Here is a 22,773-nt window from a genome sequence, read left to right on the forward strand (position 1 = left end):
GAATAAAAATGCATTCATCCTAGAACACCATGGGTATGGCAAAGTTTACTTATTTGTCAGAGGAAGTTTTAAAAGGCTTTGATAATTATAAGGTAATCATCAAGACATTTTACATTTTCTCATGATTAAACAAAATGTTAGAAAACTGTGTTTGCATTTTTGGATCATAAACGCAAAAGATAACGGTAAAACGCAACAAAACATAATGCCATTAATGGATGTTAAATATAGACTCAAGAGGATGTTGGATGTTTGAAAAATTGTGGAGCAAAGATACAAACTATTAGTATATACATATGAAACCAATCTCACTGCACACAACATGTGTTCTTTCTTAAGTTTGCTTGACGTCTCTTATTTTAGTAAAATGTGTCATTTGAAGATGCACATTTTTGTTTGATAATTTTTATTGGTTTATACTAAGATTACTATAACATATTGTTAAAATAGTCTCAGGTTTATAAAGTTTTTGGATTTTTTTTATCAAAAATGCAAAAGATAACGGTAAAACGCAACAAAACATAATGTCATAAATGGATGTTAAATATAGACTCAAGAGGATGTTGGATGTTTGAAAAATTGTGGAGCAAAGATACAAACTATTATTATACTTCACGTTAAAATGCCATATTTTGATTGGCTAATACCAGGGTGTTAATTTACTCTATTACCCTTCATGGAGACGCTTGATCAAGTGTGCGCTTTATTAAATACAACTCTATCCTATGGCAAATACTCTATTACCCTTCACGGAGACGCTTGATCAAGTGTGCACTTTATTAAATATGACTCTATCCTATGGCAAATACTCTATTACCCTTCACGGAGACACTTGATCAAGTGTTTGCTTTATTAAATACGGATGGTTCTTATGTACAAGACGTCATAGTTTATTACTTTGAATTTGAAATTTAATCGACAGTAATAAGTTATACAAATTGGGGTTTTTACCCACCATTTTTTTATGTACACATGTAATTGGGTGATAAAGTTTTTTAATTGCGTTATCAATTCCAATTCACCCCTCAAGCAAATATCAAATTGGGTTTTTCACCACCAAGCTCCTTAATGTATTGGGTTTTTTCATCAACACAATATTGAATATTTAGGCATGTTATAATCACATTATATCAACCCCAGATGTGTTTCCATCTTAAATGTGTTTCTTTCTTAATATGTGCTAGCTGTTTTATTTGGTTTATATACTGAGCAATTGTACATTTAATTTGTGTCCCGTTTTAAACGTTCTGTCAGTTTTGTATTTTCTCAAAACTTATGTAAACTGCAGCTGGTGTCACTAGTTGGACAGGAACTAATTGCCTTTCTAGATCCCATATGATCACCCTACAGTTTAATTATAGTTGGGGTAGGTGTGGCTAAGTGTTTAGATTTTTGTGTAATATATGTGAAATTTAGGTGCTGTAAGAAAGTTTTTGCCAGTCCTTTCACCTATTTGCCAGATCTACTTTTTAATAAAAATAAAAAGTAGTTTCCAAATTTAAGATATACCCCAAAACCTTGAGGTTTATAGGGTGGTTTATAATGACGGAGACCACATTCAACTTAAATTTACAAATAATTCTGCAACATCAAGTAAATAAATGACAATGTTATACTGCACTTGCCAATAAGACAACTATCTTAAGCATCTAGAATAATTAGACCAAAACAAAGAAAGTGTCAAGCTGCATTGACGTAAAAAACAGATATGTGTATTCACTCATCAACTAAAATGAAAAAAATAATATATAAACTGTTTTCGTTTAATTCAATTTACATAAATCTGGGTTAAGTTGTCCCTTATCAGAACTTTTGGTTTCCGATGCTTTCAAACTACATATCATGTCATAATTGATTTGGCCTTTCACTTTTTCCAAGTGATTTCGTTTTTGACGGAACCCCGTGTTTATCGCTCTAGCAATGTTCTCGTTATGGTACGCAAACACGCCCGTGCGTTCAATGGCCCCTTCCTAAAATCACTAGCTGAGTCTTGTTATCATCATAACTTTCCCTCAGCTATCAAAAAGAAGCCGAAAACATGCTTCTGTTCAATATTTTTACCGGACATTTACTTTTGTTTTTTAAAATTCATTGTATGTTATGATAAATCCCGAGCAATCTGAAAAAATATGACAGCATGTCACACGCTAATTGGATAAACGCAGAGAAGATCAAAATGTTTTCATAAACATATGTACCTTTTGAGCAACGGAAAATTCCAACAGGGACCCATTACAGCTACTTGATGCAGGGCTCTATTTTTAGAACGAAAGGACATTTCCAATTATAAATATTATAAAAATAGATTTACGCGACGACTGTAATCAAGTAAGGGTAAATAACGCAAACGATAGCGAATAAAAGCGTTAAGAACCCATGTTTTTGGCATATAATTGGGTTTTCCTTTGAATTAATTGGGTTATTGAACCCTGCAATGGGCAATTGCATTGGGTTTTTAATTATTTTTATTGCGTGATCACGCAAATACGCAGCTTATCTGGAGCTCTGCACTGGTACTTGAGATAAAGAATATTTTGCAAATATTGCTTAACAAAGCCTGAACCTTTAGGAGCCAATCGACAGTATATCAAAATATATACATGTATTAAGCTATTTTTATATGACCGCAAAAAAATTTGCGGTCGTATATCATGTATATTGGTACGACGTTGGCGTCGTCGTCCGAAGACACATAGGTTTTCGCACTCTAACTTTAGTTTAAGTGAATGGATCTCTATGAAATTTTACCATAAGGTTCAATACCACAAAAGGAAGGTTGGGATTGATTTTGGGGGTTATGGTACATTGTTTGTACCAACAGTTAAAAGGAATTAGTGGCCAAAAATAAGCATTTTTCTGGTTTCCAGACAATAACTTGTGTTCAAGTGTATGGATCTCTCTGAAATTGTACTGTAAGGTATCATACCACAAAAGGAAGGCTGGGATTGATTTTGGGGGTAATTGCTTCAAAATTTTAGGAATCAGGGGGCAAAAAAAGGGGCAAAAAACAAGCATTTTTCTAGTTTCAGGACAATAACTTGTGTGTAAGTGTATGGATCTTTATGAAATTGTACTACAAGGTTCCATATCACAAAGGGAAAGCTGGGTTTGAGTTTGGGGGTAATTGCCCTAAACGTTTAGGAATTTGGGGCCAAAAAACAAGCATTTTTCTAGTTTCCAGACAATAACTTTTGTTCAAGTGTATGGATCTCTCTGAAATTGTACTGCAGGTACCATACCACAAAGGGAAGGCTGGGATTGAGTTTGGGGGTGATGAATAATAAGGGGGTTCAAAAAATTTGGGGGGGGGGGATTTTTTTTTCTTTAAAATTTTCCATTTTAAATTGGTTATTTCTGATTTATATATAAAAGCTAATAATAATGATATGGTTTGAATAGGTAAATTAAAATTTTTTAAGTTCTTAGACCACATTCATTCTGTGTCAGAAACATATGTTGTGTCAAATATTTAATCACAATCCAAATTCAGTGCTGTATCAAGCTTGAATGTTGTGTCCATACTTGCCCCAACTGTTCAGGGTTCGACCTCTGCGGTCGTATCAAGCTGCGCCCAGCGGAGCATTTTATTAAAGTATATAATTTTTAAGAGAAAGTAAAATATATTGAAATGTATTAAAATATATCAGTTTCAGCTGAAATATGAAGCCTTTTCATAAGATTAAAAAAAATAGATAGCCTAATTCACTTTGTATATCTATATATAAAAGATTTGTTTATGAAGAAAAAGTACCCTTTTCATTTTTATAAGAAACATAAACTACATATGAATTATCCAGTTGTATTCATTTCTAGATTTTATATCATATCAATATCTTTATTACTGTATACATATGGGTGTAGTAAATTTATTTTATTAATCCATAAGCAGGCCAATTTTCATTCATTGATACATGTATGGCTACAACTTAAAGAAAAACAAGATAATTTGCAAATCTGGGACAGTGGTCCTGAAATGCTAAAATGAGGTTGATCATAGATTTTCTTGTATATATATATATATACAATGTATCATGCATTAACATATATACATACTATAGTTAGAAGTTTAAAAAGAAAGTTCATGCATTCTAAAAAAAGTGTCTAAAATTTGAAAAACATAATCATTAAGTTATAATGTGTAACAGTCTCGTTTAAACAATGCTTTGGATGATATATCATCCTGTGATACTCAACTCTGCAAATCATATTTCTTGCATGATTCTTGAGCAAACTCCAAATTTGTATGCATCCAAATTGGTTTTTTTTGGAATAAGGTTTAAAACTCTAAATGATTGGGAAAATATTTTTGCATTTATAAGAAAATATTTTTGCATTTATCATTTTGTTTATAAGAGACACCTTTTCCCTCTGCCACTAACAAATGAAAAGAAGCATCTTGATGTTCAGAGAGATCTGAGGTACATTGTTGAGTGTTGCACAGACTTATCCACTGGACACTGCAGATATAACCAAACAATTATCTGTCTTTGTGGTGTTGTATAACTTGTGTTCTTTAAATTTGGCTACATCAAATATTGATTCCTTTTAATGGAGTGCTTTAGTGACATAATCATATACATATAATTCAGACATCAAAATCCCATGAGAAGTTAAAAATAGAGCACTTCCAGTGACAAATATGACTGTTATTTTATCAGTAATATGTCATTATAATGTCACCTATGGGCATGCTAACATCTTCATTGACCATGACAAGTTTTAAAAAGAGAATTCCTGCACCTTCCATCATAAATAACATTCTGAAAGCATTTTTTTTAAAATTCTTTAAACAACATGAAAATGAAAGTAAAAATAAAAACACAATCACACATGTCACATTGAAGTGTTCTAAAAAGGTCTTGCATTAATTATTTTAATTGCAAAGATATAAATTTAATGTTTGAAATATTTGACACATAATGAGGAATGCTGAAAACATTTTTCTAGTTTCCAGACAAGAACTTGTGTTCAAGTGTATGGATCTCTCTGAAATTGTACTGCAAGGTACCATACCACAAAGGGAAGGCTGGGATTGAGTTTGGGGGTGATGAATCATTTTTTTTTCTTTAAAATTTTTCATTTTGAATTAATTATTTCTGATTTATATATAAATAATAAACATGATAAAGATATGGTTTGAATAGGTAAATTAAAATTTTTTTTAAGTTCTTAGACCACATTCATTCTGTGTCAGAAACCTATGCTGTGTCAAATATTTAATCACAATCCAAATTCAGTGCTGTATCAAGCTTGAATGTTGTGTCCATACTTGCCCCAACTGTACAGGGTTCGACCTCTGCGGTCGTATCAAGCTGCGCCCAGCGGAGTATTTTATTAGTTTCTGTTCTCTACTTAAGTTAGCCTCAACCAAATGTTATGAGACTTACACGCAATGCTTATTACCACAAAACTCAGATCAAGTTCAAATTTGGGTAGCGTCACTTTTACCGTTCTTTAGTTATGTCCCTTTATAACTACTGTAAATCAACTTATTTTCGCGGTTACTTTATTTCGTATTTAGCCCATTCTATCCCTATTCCCGGCGATTTAATTTCGCAATTTTCAAATTCACTTGATGTAGTTATACAATGAAAGGTCCCAGTTTTAAATTTTCGCGACGATTTAAATTCTACACGCAAAAATAAATCGCTCGCGAAAATTAGTTGGTTTACAGTATATGATATGCAAGCGGGCATTATCTGTGTCCACATGTGGACACTATCCACATGTGGACACTATCCACATTTTTTTATTATACATTAAGTCTAGTAAATATATCTTAACTTTACTGGTAAGAAATTAAAAGCCTCTTACTGGTTTTGACTGTCTGAAATGTTTCCTTATAACTTTTTTTTTGGTCTAAAGCCCAGTTGTCACTATCAAAGTTAAATTGGTCAAAGAAAAATTTGACCAGGTAAACTTGGTCCAAGTCATCATGATGTCAATTGTCACAAAATAAGTTTTTCATCAAAAACTTGGTCAAACAAAAAACTGCATTGTGAATGGATAAATCCAGTCCAAGTCCATCCAAATTTCAAGAAAAATAGGATGAGATTCTATTCCATCCAAGTGTTTGATCAAGTTTCTTTTTTGACATTGTGGCATATTATCACTATAAAAAAATCCATCAAATATTTTGACCAAGAAAACTTGTACAAGAAAACTTTGATAGTGACAATGGCCTTAAAACCAAATTAGTTTGGGCATTAATCATTGTCATGATTGTTAATTGTTGTAACAAATATTTATTAACAAGTCAAAATATAACACTTCCTTGTAATGTTTCTTTTTTATTTTAGTACAGTTCAGTTGATACTAGTCCCATCAGTAAATATGTTACACATCCTTTCTGGAACTGGGTAGTTGAGGTAAGTAAAGTTTATATTTTTTATATCCTTTGATCAGGAAAGCTTAAATGCCAGTTTTGGTAAATATACCCAAATTCATTGATTATTGTAGCTATAGGTAGCTTAACTGGAATTACTTGGATAAAGTTCAGAGTTAGAAGATGATTATGAAATTCTTCAAAATTCTTCAAAATACATGAAAATAAAAGTTTACAAAAAAAAAGACACATTGAAAATTGAGAAAATACTGCTGGGTGACTTTTTGGGTCACATCAAATAAGCTGTACTGTGCAATATGGGAAGTTTTGCAATTAAAGGCTCCATACACACAAATTTTCTGTTTTTTTTTCTTTTGTAAAATCACGGCTAAACAGATTTGTATGAGGATTTGGTTAAATGTAAGATTTTTATGCAGCAAAAGAAAAGACTAGAAAACTGAAATCCAAATAGGACTAAATTTAAAAATAATAATGAGTATTTTATTGCATCATCATATTGACAATGTAATCACAAAATGTATTGCAACATAGTCTAATTGTGCAAAAGTCATGCCAGAGAAGGTTTGACTCCTGGCACAGTAGCTTCAACATGCTGCTTGCAGGTACAATACATGTGTCAAGCCTGACTGAAGAAAAGCTGAGATATACACAGATGTTTTACATAATCCCAATGCCACTAAGTATATATAAGCTGGCAGGGTATAAAGTGTAATCCATGTCCTTTCATCGTTCTGTCGATCTGTTGTCCAGACTTTTTTACTTCCTGCAGATCTGAGTTTGGTTCTTTAGTGTATAATAATGACTTGCATGTCAAGTATGTTTTTTGTTCAGGTTTTGTCTACTTTTGACAGAATTATGGCCCTTCAACTTAGAAAATTTCATGAAAACTGTACTTGTCTGAACATTTTATTTTATAATGCCTGTAGATCTTGATCTCATTTTTGTCGAGCCTGCGACTTTTGTCGCAGAAAGCTCGACATAGGGATAGTGATCCGGCGGCGGCGGCGTTAGCTAACTTCTTAAAAGCTTTATATTTTAGAAGCTAGAAGACCTGGATGCTTCATACTTTGTATATAGATGCCTTATGTTACGAAGTTTCCGTCTGTTATATGTCCATTGTCCTTGACCTCATTTTCATGGTTCAGTGACTACTTGAAAAAAAAGTCAACATTTTTTGTAATATTTCTTTCTTATTATGAGTAATAGGATAACTATATTTAGTATGTGCGTACCTTGCAAGGTCCTCATGCCCGTCAGACAATTTTCATTTGACCTCGACCTCATTTCATGGATCAGTGAACAAGGTTAAGTTTTCGTGGTCAAGTCCATATATCAGATACTATAAGCAGTAGGTCTACTATATTTGGTATATGGAATGATTGTAAGGTGTACATGTCCAACTGGTAGGTGTCATCTGACCTTGACCTCATTTTCATGGTTCAGTGGTCAAAGTTAAGTTTTTGAGTTTTTGTCTTTTTTTCTAATACTATATGCAATAGGTCAACTATAAATGCTGTATGAAAATATTTTATGATGTACATGTCAGTCTCACAGGTTTTATTTGACCTTGATCTCATTTTCACGGTTCATTTCTCAGTGTTAAGTTTTTGTGTTTTGGTCTGTTTTTCTTCAACTATAAGCAATAGATCAACTATATTTGATGTATGGAAGGATTTTAAGGTGTATATGTCTGTCTGGCAGGTATCATCTGACCTTGAACTCATTTTCATGGTTCATTGGTCAATGTTAAGTTTTCATGGTTAAGTTTGTTTCTTAGATACTATAAGCAATAGGTCAACTATATTTAATGCCTAAATTGATTGTAAGGTGTACATGTTTGTCTGGCATGGTTCATCTGACCTTGACCTCATTTTCATGGTTCATTGGTCAATGTTAGTTTTCTTGTTTAAGACTGTTTCTTAGAAACAATAAGCCATAGTTCAACTATGTTTGGTTTATTGAATGATTGTAAGGTGTACATGTATTTCTCGTTTGGTTTATCTGACCTTGACCTCATTTTCTTGGATCATGTTAAGTTTATGTGTTACTTGTAGTAAAGCTTTGTATTTAGGACTATCAACATAAAATCAATGGTTAGTAAAGAAGGCGAGACATTTCAGCGTGTGCACTCTTGTTTACATAAGTGTATATGATAAATACAGATCTAGTTTACATTTGGTTCAGGTTGAGTACAATGATGACTGCAGATCTAGTTTGCATTTGGTTCAGGTCGAGTACAATGATGACTGGCAGATCTAGTTTGCATTTGGTTCAGGTCGAGTACAATGATGATTGGCAGATCTAGTTTGCATCTCGTTCAGGTCGAGTACAATGATGACTGCAGATCTAGTTTGCATTTGGTTCAGGTCGACTCAAGTACAATGATGATTTCAGGTCTAGTTTACATTTGGTTCAGGGCGAGTAAAATGATGATTGCAGATTGAGATACATGTAGTTGTCATTATAGCACTCACCTTGAATGTTGGAGCATCACTGAAGCAAGACTGCAAAGAACAGGTATGCATTTGTTACTAGTATATATGTTTACAGGTAAACAAGATTTTAAATCAAATTAGTTTCACAAACAACCAAAAATATTTAAATTATTAATGTTTTCTTTCAGTTTTATCCAAGATGGATAGCACCAAATCTGCTGACACTGACAGGTTTCCTACAACTTGTGGCTAACTTTTTCTTATTAACATATTATGACTGCAGTTTTTATGCTGCTAGTAAAGACCATCCTGAGAGTCCTCCTGTTCCAAACTGGGTGTGGTTAGTGTGTGGATTGAATATGTTTATTTCACATACATTAGGTAATACTTTATACTTAAGGAAAATATTGTTTTGTTCATATAATCTATTTTTATACACCGCAAAAAATTTGTGTTCGTATAATGCTATCATGTCGGCTGCGAAGGCACATTTGGTTTCCGAACAATGACTTTAGTTTAAGTGAATGGATCTCTATGAAATTTTACCAGAAGGTTCAATATCACAAAGAGAAGGCTAGGATTGAGTTTGGGGGTAATTGCCCCAAACATTCAGGAATTAGGGGCAAAAAAGGGGCCAAAAACAAGCATTTTTCTAGTTTCCAGACAATAACTGGTGTTAAATTTTATGGAACTCTCTGAAATTGTACATTTTTCCTGAAAAGAAAATAATCTTCAAAATTTCAAAAAATTGGGGGGGGGGGGGGGGGGGATTTTTTTTTCAAATATTTTTTGGGGCTTCATATGTTTTTCTTGAAAAATTTTGAAATTTCAAATTTTTTTCCATTTTTAGTGGGGGGATATTTTGGGGGGGGGGGGGGATTTTTTTTTTCATAATTTTTTGGTTTTTTTTTTACATTGATTATTTCTGATTTATATATAAAAGCAACAAATACTGATATGGCAGGAGATACACACCAAACAGGGTGTGAAAACTATTATATACAGTCCGCCAAAAGTTAAGCACCACCTATCTTTGTTGCATCGAAATTTTTTTCATTTAAAAAAAACCAGTTAACCCTCGAAAAAGAGAAAATATTCATGTAGCAATTTTGCTAACATATGCCATAAACATACCATCAACTTAAGTTTGGTCACTGATACAGATTTTATGCATTTGAATTTTGCGTTCATAGAAATAGTGAAAATTACACAAACCAGAAACAGAATTTAAGTTTTACTTTGATTTTATTTTTTTACAACAATTAATCACCCAAATTCATTAAAAGTCTCTACAAATAATCTTTGGTATGTTCGGCAAATTTAATTTCAATATTTAAGTCAATAGGATGTGTAACCACCTCTCTTCCGGTACAGTTCCATAACACGGCGTCTCATACTCTGTACAAGCCTGCTGAACTTCAGTTGAGCAAATTTATTCCTTTCATCAACAATTGTCCCTCTTAAATCGCCAAGATTTTGCAAAGGTGGATCTCTGCAATTGAGATTTCTGCCAATGGCATCCCAGACATGTTCGATATGGTTCAGGTCTGGAGACATGGAAGGCCAAAAGATAGTGTCAATGGCTTCTTGATCTTTGTAATCGGTTACAATCCTTGCCTTGTGTGATCTAGCGTTGTCGTCCATGTACGAGAATCTTGACGCAAGTTGGGGATTCTCAAAATGAGGGACTACAATGTTTCTAAGCACCAAATCCCTGTATGTCTGTCTGTTCATGTTACCCTGCAAAATATGCATACCCAGCTTACAACAGTATGAAAAGAAACCCCATACTGTAACACCACCACCAACGATTGCTGTCGTTGGGCAATTGTTGTTTTGGTGATAGGCAGTTTTATTTCCCCGCCAAACTCCTATTTTGCCGTCTATTGGTCGCACCAGAAACCAACTCTCATCTGACCAATGAATATTTTGCCAGGTTCTCATGTTCCATCGTCGATGGTCATTTGCACTTTGAAACCTGAATATACGGTGCCTGTCTTTTAGGGCAAGTCTTTTGACAACACGACGTGCTCTTATGTAGCCTCTATGAAGTCGACGGACCAATGTTCAAACACTAACACGACCACCTGGAGGTCAGTGGTGTCTAAGCTATGGGGCAGGAGTAAATGGGTTGGCTTTAGCACGACCAATAAGTAGTCTGTCATCACAATAGGTAGTTAAACAGGGTCTTCCGGACCTTGGTCTATCATTTACAGTTCCTGTGTCAATATGACGTTGTAAAAATCTGACAATGACGGTGCGATTAACATTGAAATGGTTACCAATGCTCCTAGTGCTCCTACCGGCATTTGACATGTCAATTGCTTGTCAACGTCCAGTCACAGATAACTTACCGCTTGCCATATTTCACAGTGACTTGGTGAAAGTCAAATTTAACCTGTACGCGGGACAGAAGGAAGATGATTTAAAGGCATCAAAACAGTGTATTTGTAAAAGTGCAGATGACCTTTAATAAAAGGTTGCTTGGCGGGTATATCGGAGTTTAATTTTTTTGGTCGTAATGAATTTTCTTAGTGAATGCTATAGGCAATTCATAACACCAAACATAAATATTTTTTTCGCAATAGTTAAAAAAATATTGACAGTTATATTTAGGTGGTGCTTAACTTTTGGCAGACTGTATATATAACAGATTAACTAAGTACTGTGCAACAGGACAGTATTGCGCAATAGCAAGAAATCTTCAATTGAAAATAAATACAAATCTTTTAACCAACTTCAATGGGATTAAATAAAGTCTTTAATTTTGGGGGTTCTAACCTTGTATTACTATTTTGAATATATATTGGGCCCCATTTTTAAATTGGTCTACATTGAGGTCCAAAGGGTTCAAAATTAAACTTTGTTTGATTTCATCAAAAACTGAGTTATTGCGGCTCTATGATATGCTGAACATTTAGATTTTTTATTTTGAGCCCTGTTTTCAAATTAGTCCGTATTAAGGTTTGAAGGGTCCAAAATTAAACTTTGTTTGATTCCAACTAAAATTAAATTTTTGATGTTTTTTTATATGCTGAATCTAACCATGTTGTTAGATTTTGGATATCAGACCATACTAGGTAAATTAAATGTCCCATTTCAAATTTTTAAGATCTTTGTGTCAGAAACCTTAATTATGTCAAAAATTTGATCACAATCCAAATTCAGACAGTATCAAGCTTGAATATTGTGTCCAAACTTGCCCCAACTGCTCAGGGTTCAACCTCTGCGGCCCTATCAGGCTGCGCTTGGGCGAAGCAATTTATTTGTACATGAAATTGTATAAGTTGTTGACATCTGTATCTGTAGAAAGCATTACAGTATTTCTTCTTGTAATTATATGTTAATGTCTCCTCCCTGAAAAGTCACTGAATGACAGAAACAAAATCTGACATGTTGAACTAAGATTGCCGCATTTGGCCAGGTTGCACATAGTGTTAAGACAACAAAAGTGCTATGAAGTATTTTTCTTTCTCCAAAAAAAGATTATAAATTATAGTATAGAAAAAAATATATATTTTTTTACAGATGGGACAGATGGAAAGCAAGCCAGAAGAACCAAAACAAGTAGCCCATTGGGTGAACTTTTTGACCATGGTTTAGATAGCTGGGTAACATTATTTATGCCAGTGGCGATGTACTCTGTGTATGGTCGTGGAGAGAGTGGTGTCAATGTATTCAGAGTGTTCTTAATAACTGTTGGAGTACAGTTTTGTTTCATGCTATCACATTGGGAGAAATACATTACAAATGTTTTGTTCCTGCCTTGGGGTTACGATTTAAGTCAGCTTGTGAGTATATACCTAAGTAAAGTTCTGTATTGTTTAAAGAATTTTGATTAGGTTGATAAAATTATGTAACCATTAGCCAGTTTAAGAAGGATAAGGTGAATTGGAAGCCCATGTGTTTTTGTACCCCTTCCTAACTGTTGAAGTTGGGGGCTTTATTGCAATCACCTTGTAGGTCCGTTCGTCCAATGAATATTTTGGTCACATTTTTCTGAGAAACTACTGAACAGAATGACTTCATATTTGGTAAGCAGCTTGACAGTGATGAATTGTAAAATGGGAGTAGTTATTGGATCTGCCAGCTACCTTCTTCCTGTTCGCCAATACTATGAATTTTATAATATTGGTGTGCTTAGCAGAACAAGGCATGTATTCATGTTTGAGCAAGAATAACTTTTAAAAAATGGGGGAAAAGTATTTATAATTAAACTGGTAAAGAAATTTTGGTGAATAATTGTAATAGGATAAATGTTTATGATTTTTGTATGTATTTCTGAATGACATTCATGTCTTTATATAATTATAGGTTTTTATTCTATTTAAAGGTATACTTGATATGCTAAGGTATCAGTTTATGTTGCATTCCATTATGCTGTTTTTTTAATTGACAATTGATATTTAGAAGTGGTTTCAGTTTCTTAATCTTAATATATTATTGATAATAGAATTATTGATGTTTTTTTTCAGGGTTTGACATTCATATATCTGTTAACTTCCATGGGTGGACATGATATGTGGAAATTTAAAGTACCTATAGTTGATATGTTTATGTCAGAAGTATTTGAAATTATATGTTATGGTATGTACTGATTGGTTCATAATTTATGTAGTTATATAACAAGTCATAACAGGTAGGAATTTGGGAATATAATATAGTCTAGTGATCATGTAGTCAAGTAATTTTAATTTAGTTTTTTAAGGATATAAATATATTTTAGAATATTTAGAATTATTTCTTACGCAAAAACGGGAATTGTAATTTTACTTTGTTGTTTTGTTTAAACTTTTTTTCGCAGAGTGAAAGTCACTTCATTTTTGTTGATTTTAATTTTGAAAACTTCTGTTAGAAAACACAAGCTTTGAGATAGAAATTCTGAATACTAATTTTTAACCTTATTTAAATTTTGTGATTATTTCAATAAGACAGCAACCCAACAACACAATAAATTAGAAAATGTTGTTTAATTTGTTATATTGTTTATTTCAGTTGGATTTTTTGGATTAACCATGCCATTTACTCTGTGGAATATTTATGAGTAAGTGCCATTATATATAAGTATGTAAAGAAAAATTTACTGTTAAAAAAAAATACAGTGCATTACTGTATTTTACAAAAAGAAAATCAAATATTTCTTATCAAAAGTATTTCCATTACTTAAAAATAATTTCTAAGCACTTTATTGTTGAGAATTCCTTTATAAAATAATGTATGTTAGTAAATTTAGACTTTTTATGATATAATAACATGTTTTCGGTTGTAATAATATAATACTAACATTTTTATACGACCGCAAACAAATTTTGTGGTCGTATATTGGTATGACATTGGCTTCGTCATCGTCCGAAGACACATTGGTTTTTCGCACTCATAACTTCATTCTGTGTCAGAAACCTATGCTGTGTCAAATATTTAATCACAATCCAAATTCACTGCTGTATCAAGCTTGAATGTTGTGTCCATACTTGCCCCAACTGTTCAGGGTTCGACCTCTGCGGTCGTATCAAGCTGCGACCAGCGGAGCATTTTATTGTAATTCATGTCACAGAAATTAGTATACTACAACAGTTGATACTTTTACAGTACTTAATTAACAGACAAATAAAGAATGCATGATTTACTCATTTCTCAGTGCTATAACTGCAATATAAAATAAAAGGTTTTAAACACAATTAGCCATGTTTTATTAAAAGTGCATTCATTTAACATTAATTTAGCATATAATATATTTTTTTATTCTGTTTGGTCCTAAATTGTACCAGCTCCCTCAGAAGTTTGCACCTTTTTTCCTGTACACACCATATCAGTCCATAAATGTTGTGTTATTATATTATTTTGTATTTGGACAACCTGATAGAATTGGTGGATTATGATATTTGTGACTTTTTATCTTTAAGGTCATATAAAAATAAAACTGGAAAAATGCTAAGTTTGTGGGAAGCCATGAGACCTGTAATAGCAACTATTAGTTTGTTTTCCTTGATGATAATCTGGGCCAAGTATTCCAGTTGTGATATTATAGAATTATATCCTAGACTGTTCTACCTAACAACAGGGACAGTATTTTCAAATATTACAGTAAGTTTTATTTTTATAAAGGAGCGATATTGTGCTTTGTGTTCTCTCCACAAATTTACAATAGCAGTGTTGTCAAAAATAAGACATTTCAAATCTTCTAAATTTTTGACTTAATCTGTACCATTATACGTTTGTCTTATGAATGATAAGTCATTTTAGAATTATATCTTGATTGTTATGAAAATTGAAAAAAAATGCATTTAAAACCTGAGAAAGTTTTAAATCTTGATGAATTTTGAGAAAAATTTAGCACAGTGGTACCACTGCAGTGTTAAATATGCTCCTGTAAAAACATTTCATAAACTTTTTTGTTTAATGAAAAAACTGTTATAATAAGTTTATAAGCTTATAGATCAACTTTGTTATATGCAAATTTTATACATAGAAATAGTGCATTTTTTATGAAAATTGCTTGAAATTTTTTATGAAAATGCTTGAAATCATATTTTAACTCAATATGATAGTATTTATGAAAAATACATTTATTGTTTTGATTTTTATACGTCCGCAAAAAATTTTGCGGTCGTATATTGGTATCACGTCGTCGTCATCCGAAGACATTTGGTTTCCGGACAATAACTTTAGTATTAGTAAATAGAATCTATGAAATTTAAACATAAGGTTTATAACCACAAAAGGAAGGTTGGGATTTTAAGGGTCATGGTCCCAACAGTTTAGGAATTAGGAGCCCAAATAAGCATTTTTCTATTTCATGACAATAACTTGTGGAACAGTGTATGGATCTCTCTGAAATTATACCACAAGTTTCCATACCACAAAGGGATGGTTAGTATTGGCTTTGGGGGGTTATGGCTCAAACCGTATAGGAATTAGGGGCAAAAAAGTGAGAAAAAACAAGGGTGTCCTGGTTTATGGACAATTACTTAAGTACAAATTACAGTGTAAGGGAGGATATTCAAATACAACTTTGAATTACCTCCCTTACACTGCTTTTGAATTATGTATAAAGAATTTTTGTATTGTCTTGAGGTGATTAGCTGTCAATTCATTTTTAGAAGTTACTATTTTAATAATTTTAAAAATGCTGATTAAGGTAAATTAATTTAAGCTATGATTATGTATGTCATTTTCTATTCTAAGACTTTTATGATGTATTTAAATGGGTTATTATGGTTGCAAACTCCATTGGAAATTTGAATTGAAATATGACCATGACTGAGGGAAAGAAATTTTTTTTTGGAAAAAGGGGGGGGGGGTTAAAAAAAATTGTTGGTGGGGGGACAATTTCTCCTCCAGATTTCAGAAATCAAAAAGAAAATCCTTCAAATTTTCTTTTTTTTTTTTAAAAAGGGGGGGGGGGGGAGGTCAATTTGCAACAGCATAATGTATTGCACAAAAAGCAAAAAATTGAATATAAATTCAAATCATATAACCAATTCTAAGTTCTTTGACTACAGTTATTCTGTGTCAGAAACCTATTATGTGTCAAATATTGGATTACAATCCAAATTCAGACCTGTATCAAGCGCGAATATTGTGTGCATTTTTGCCCCAACTGATCAGGGTTGGACCTCTGCGGTTGTATCCAGCTGCGCTCGGCGAAGCAATTTATTTTTCACAAAGAAAACTATTTTATTGTGCCTTTTGCTAGATTTGATTTATTAGAATTTAAATGAATTCTGATTTAACGGGAAGTAACTTCTTTTGATATTAAACTTCATAAGTAATATTTGACTGGATTTACCCATTTTCATGTTAAGCAAGAAACAAAAAGATACAAAAACCCCTTACTATGCCTTTTCAGCTTAGTTTCACAAAGCATTTAATAAAAGCAATCAATAAATTTCATATCAATTTTCAATCTGCTGTTTTACTGTCTGTTCACATAATTATGTGTTTTCCTGAAATCTTCATAAGATAACAAAAGAATAAGCAAAAAATCTAGTAGCAAGATAAAAAACAACACTTTTTAATGATAAAAATCACATTTTGGCAAAGTATGAACAATTCTGTAATAGATATGTTTGTTCATGATCATCAAACTATCAGTAATTGATATAAGGTACATGTATAGAACATAAACAGCAATGTACTGCAGAATTAGTGAAGGAAGTCATTTGTAACATGACTTACCTGTCAGCCCACCTTATGTTAACCTAAATATTTCTAACAACTGAATTTTAAAATACTGCATGTTGTAAACTGTCAGTTTTTAAGAAAATTGTATTTTTCTATTTATAGTGTCGTTTAATTATTGCTCAGATGAGTAATACCCGTTGTGAAGTATTCCACTGGATGTTAATACCTTTATGTTGCATAGTGGCAGTAGTTATATTGATGGCTCCTGGAAATCTAGAAATATACATCTTATGGTGTTATGCTTTAATAGTCATTAGTGCACATGTCCATTTTGGATGTGGTGTTGTAAGTATTTTTATTCTGAATTTGTAAATTTTTAAAAATCATATGAAACATGTCATAGTGATTATAAAGTTCAAGAAATTTTTGAACCAATACATGCATATACTCTAAGCTAAGCCCTCTGTGCACATTTTTACCATTTAGTACATATCCACAAGACATAATTGACAAAAATATATTCATTCGGTCAGTTTAAAAAAAAAAATTTCCACCTATATAATCTAAATAATGAAATTCAGAGGAGAAAAAAATGGATAATACCAAGGGGACATACAAAACTCATTAGTCAAGATAAACTTACAATGCCATGGCAAAGAAAAACAAGTCCTCAAAACACCATATAGAAACTAAAGACAGCAACATGAACCCACTAATATAAACTTGGGGTGATCTCAGGTGCTCCTGATAATGAGAACACTGATCTATCTATTTGAAAATATACTTTAAATGTATATTAAATTAACTGTTTTTTATGCCCCCGCCGTAGCGGAGGGGGCATTAAGTTTTACCCTTGTCCGTCTGTACGTACGTACGTATGTCCAAAAATTGGTTTCTGTTCTCTTAACTTTAGTTTGCCTCAACCAAATGTTATGAAACTTATACACAATGCTTATTACCACAAAACACAGATCAGGTTTGAATTTTGGTGGCGTCACTTTTACTGTTCTAGAGTTAAGCCCCTTTACAAATGGAAAATTGCTGAATTTATCGTTTCTGTTCTCTAACTTTAGTTTGCCTCAACCAAATGTTATGAAACTTATACACAATGCTTATTACCACAAAACACAGATCAAGTTTTAATTTTGGTGGCGTCACTTTTACCGTTCTAGAGTTATGCCCCTTTAGATATGGAAAAATTGCAAAATTTTTATTTTCTTCTAAATATCAAGTAATTTTATTAAAATTGGAGTTATCTTCCTTTGTCCATGATTATAGTTGAATCAACTACAATCAATGCTTTATACAATGCAATGCTTAATTTTGACTTCCACTGATAAAACACAGATCAAGTTGAATTTGGGTAGTGTCACTTTAATCATTATTGAGTTATGCCCCTTTATAAAACGAAAGATTGCAAAATTTTTAGTTTCCATTCTGTAACTTAAGTTTGCCCCAACCAAACATTATGAAACCTATACACAATATTCATTACCACAAAACTAAGATCAAGTACAAATTTTTTGTTTCCGTTTTCTAACTTTAGTTTGCCTCAACCAAATGTTATGAAACTTATACACAATGCTTATTACTACATAATACAGATTAAGTACGAAATTTGATGGCAACACTTTTACCATTCTTGAGTTATATCCCTTTATAAACATAAAAATTGCTGAATTTTATGTTCCATTCTCTAACTTTAGTTTGTCTCAACCAAATGTTATAAAACTTATACACAACCGTTCTAGAGTTATGCATGTTTACAAATAGAAAAATTGCTGAATTTTTAGTTTCTGTTCTCTACTTTAGTTAGCCTCAACCAAATGTTATGAGACTTGCATACAATGCTTATTACCACAAAACTCAGATCAAGTTCAAATTTGGGTAGCGTCACTTTTACCGTTCTACAGTTATGTCCTTTTATAACTATATGATATGCAAGCGTGGGCATCATCTGTGTCCACATGTGGACACTATCCACATTTTTTTTTATAGCAAACCTTAACAAAAAGTATATTGTATATTAATTTAAGTGGCTTTCTTCGTTAAATGGGAATATACAATCCATTAAATAGCTGACTATAAGCTATGGATGTTTGCTCTATGTTGAAGGCTTTACAGTGACCTATAATTTCTTTTATTCATATAATTTAGACTCTGGTGGATAGTTGTTTCATTGGCAAACATGCCACATCAATTATGGTAACCATATATTCTAGAACAGACCTAACAAATATATTTGACATAAAAAAATATATAAAAATTCTTTGAAAAAATCTACAATAAAAATAAATACATCCATAATCTGTCTAATGCATAATTTTAACTTAACTTTTACCCAATGATTGTTTTTTTGTTGAAGGTGAGAGAAATGTGTGAACACTTCAAGATAAATGCTTTAACTATCAAGCATGCTGATTGACTAGAGGCTGAATCAGCAGACGTCTGAAATCCTATTGTTGTAATACAGTGTTGTGATCTCTTGTAAACATTGCCTCAGTATTGTAACATGAACTTATTGGGTAGGAATTCCTCCAAGCATTAATTATATACTTAAGCGAGAAGTTAGTATCAGTGTTTTTTTTAACATTCCATAGATTTCTTTTAAAAAGAAGTTTGTTAAATCCTTTTCACAGTTTGAATAAAGATTTTTTTCTTCAATTCCTTCATTAGCAGTTCACTTTTTGTATATATATTGTCATCTGTTCTTATGCAATAACAGTTCTTCTCGACATACAGACAAAAAACAAAAATAAACGAGAGATGGAAAAGTTTCACATTTCAAAATTAACTCATAGCAAAGCTTTTGATGTTATTTTATCAGTCAGTGTAGTCAATAATTTATTTTGTTCGTAAAAAAGGTGATGATGATAATGATAATTCATTTTGCATAAAATATGTATCGTTATAAATGTATGAAATGTTTGTTTAGTATTTTAGCAAAAATGGATAATTTTGTCAATGTGCCAATTATTGATTGTTGTAATTTATGAATTTCATGTTCTGTATTTCAAAGAAACAATAAGACAGATATATTTCTTCAGTCTTTGGTTGACAAGTACAATTAGACAGATGTAAACTGTATAGCCATGTATTAATGTTTTATTGGATATTTATGTTTTAATTCAGGGCCTCACCATTATAAGTGATGTAAATTATGTAAATATGTATTCTTTTATTTTTTATCTATCAATCCAAAGAATAAATTTTTGAATATATATTTTATTGTCCATCCAATTATTTTTTTTAGTGTTTATTGTTTTACGTTATTTGTAACAAATTTGCTATGTTATCATCGAAAATCTAGTCACTGTATTAGTCTTAGTGACAAAAGTATATACATAATTAAGATAAGGTTAATGCATGTGTACAAAGATCTATATTTATTTGAGTTGGTTCCCATCAAGAAAACCAGGCTCCAATAAGGTATCATTTATAAAATGTATTGGTTAAAAATAGAACTCCATTAATTTTGTCAGTTTATTGCTAGGTTATGTTGTACATCAATGAAAATGTGATTACTTCTGGTAAAACATAATGAATACTTAATATTGAGTCCTATTGAGAGTCCATTTGATAGTTATGTTCTCCAATTGACAATATTCACTAATATGCTTGAAAAATGATTACTGTTTTTGAGGAAAACCACTTAAATTTCAAAGGCAGTAAATATTAATCATGAGTTTTATGATTTTCTTTATTCTATCATCTGATGTCATGTTATATGCCTGCAATTCACACTTTACACAGTAATCAAATTTTTATACGACCGCAAACAAATTTTGTGGTCGTATATTGGTATGACGTTGGCGTCGTCGTCGTCCGAAGACACATTGGTTTTCGCACTCTAACTTTAGTTTAAGTAAAAGGATCTCTATGAAATTTTACCATAAGGTTCAATACCACAAAAGGAAGGTTGGGATTGATTTTGGGGGTTATGGTACCAACAGTTAAGGAATTAGGGGCCAAAAATAAGCATTTTTGTAACTTCCAGACACAACTTGTGTTCAAGTGTATGGATCTCTCTGACATTGTACCACAAGGTTCCATATCACAAAGGGAAGGCTGGGATTGATTTTGGGGGTAATTGCCTCAAAATTTTAGGAATTAGGGGCCAAAAAAGGGGCAAAAAACAAGCATTTTTCTAGTTTCATGACAATAACTTGTGTGTAAGTGTATGGATCTTTCTGAAATTGTACTACAAGGTTCCATATCAAAAAGGGAAAGCTGGAATTGAGTTTGGGGGTAATTGCCCAAAACGTTTAGGAATAAGGGGCAGAAAAGGGGCAAAAAATAAGCATTTTTCTAGTTTCCAGACAATAACTTGCGTTCAAGTGGATGGATCTCTCTGAAATTGTACTGCAAGGTACCATACCACAAAGGGAAGGCTGGGATTGATTTTGGGGGTAATTGCCTCAAAATTTTAGGAATTAGGGGCCAAAGAGGGGCAAAAAACAAGCATTTTTCTAGTTTCAGGACAATAACTTGTGTGTAAGTGTATGGATCTTTCTGAAATTGTACTACAAGGTTCAATATCACAAAGGGAAAGCTGGGTTTAAGTTTGGGGGTAATTGCCTAAAACGTTTAGGAATTTGGGGCCAAAAAGGGGCCAAAAAACAAGCATTTTCTAGTTTCCAGACAATAACTTGTGTTCAAGTGTATGGATCTCTCTGAAATTGTACTGCAAGGTACCATACCACAAAGGGAAGGCTGGGATTGAGTTTGGGGGTGATGAATCATAAGGGGGTTCAAAAAATTTGGGGGGAGGGATTTTTTTTTTTTTTAATTTTCAATTTTAAATTGGTTATTTCTGATTTATATATTAAAGCTAATAATAATGATATGGTTTGAATAGGTAAATTGAAAATTTATAATTTCTTAGACCACATTCATTCTGTGTCAGAAACCTATATTGTGTCAAATATTTAATCACAATCCAAATTCAGTGTGTATCAAGCTTAAATGTTGTGTCCATACTTGCCCCAACTGTTCAGGGTTCGACCTCTGCGGTCGTATCAAGCAGCGCCCAGCGGAGCATTTTATCTGAAGTCAAATTGAGTAAAATTTTAACACATTGTAAAGATTGATGAAGAAAACTAATACAATTTAGGCAACTGTATGAGTAATTGTTTTGGGGGAATTTAAATAGTTTTTACAATTCCATTAAAGTATGAAAGCTCTCTATGTATATTGAAGATTGTCTTAATAGTTTTTTTGTTTTTTTTTGAGTAATGGAGGATGAGGTGCAATATGACTCTTTGTACCACAAAACAAATTTATAAATATCAGTTTTTCATTTTTTATAAAATTTCACCAAAATATAAAGATTTTATTGACTTTACCAGGTTTACCAGAAAAGTGATAAAAGTAGATTCAAATTATACATCTGTAAGTGATTTGCAAACAAATCAGACCATATACTGTATATTCAGAAATTATTGCAAGGTTTTTATTAATCGAGTAATTGGACTGGATAAGAATACATATATTTGTATACCGACCTTTCTGAAATCACAATAATTAATCTCGAATTTTTGTTCATACTTCAAAAATCGCAATAATAAATGCATACAATAATTTCTGAATTAACAGTTATCTTGCAAAGAATACTATTAATTGTTGCTCATAATATTTTCATGTATATAATATTATTTTAATACTCATGACATAAGGGAATTATTTACTTATGTAAGGGTCAAAGAGAACAAAGTATGAATAGAGACATTTGTGGCAAAGATATAAATTGTACAATTTTATGTGTCTTGTTTTAAGTGATGCTATGATTGTCCTAAATTTACAGCATGTTCAACAACTGTGATGTGAAAATAAAAGGATTATAACAAGTTTCTTTGACTTTGATTGATA

The 22,773-nt window shown here is 32.1% G+C and overlaps 1 protein-coding gene and 1 long non-coding RNA gene across 3 annotated transcripts in view; both read left to right on the forward strand.

Annotated features, from left to right (window-relative positions):
• Nucleotides 1-22,752, forward strand: part of LOC127711450 (uncharacterized) — a 344,411-nt gene extending 321,659 nt beyond the window's left edge. For both annotated transcript variants that reach the window (XR_007986708.1, XR_007986713.1), the window contains exon 3: nt 20,952-22,752. This is a non-coding gene — a long non-coding RNA (uncharacterized LOC127711450). The remainder of the gene's footprint in view (nt 1-20,951) is intronic.
• Nucleotides 26-22,752, forward strand: LOC127711349 (ethanolaminephosphotransferase 1-like). The gene is made up of 9 exons (XM_052217379.1): nt 26-92; nt 6,300-6,368; nt 8,970-9,162; nt 12,310-12,572; nt 13,257-13,368; nt 13,777-13,825; nt 14,685-14,865; nt 17,068-17,250; nt 19,271-22,752. Exons 1-9 carry the CDS (start codon nt 30-32, stop codon nt 19,328-19,330), a joined length of 1,173 nt encoding a protein of 390 aa, XP_052073339.1. The 5' UTR covers nt 26-29; the 3' UTR covers nt 19,331-22,752.
• Nucleotides 22,753-22,773: the final 21 nt, after the last annotated feature.

This window comes from Mytilus californianus, unplaced genomic scaffold, assembly GCF_021869535.1.
Source record: "Mytilus californianus isolate M0D057914Y unplaced genomic scaffold, xbMytCali1.0.p SCAF_1, whole genome shotgun sequence".
NCBI lineage: Eukaryota > Metazoa > Mollusca > Bivalvia > Mytilida > Mytilidae > Mytilus > Mytilus californianus.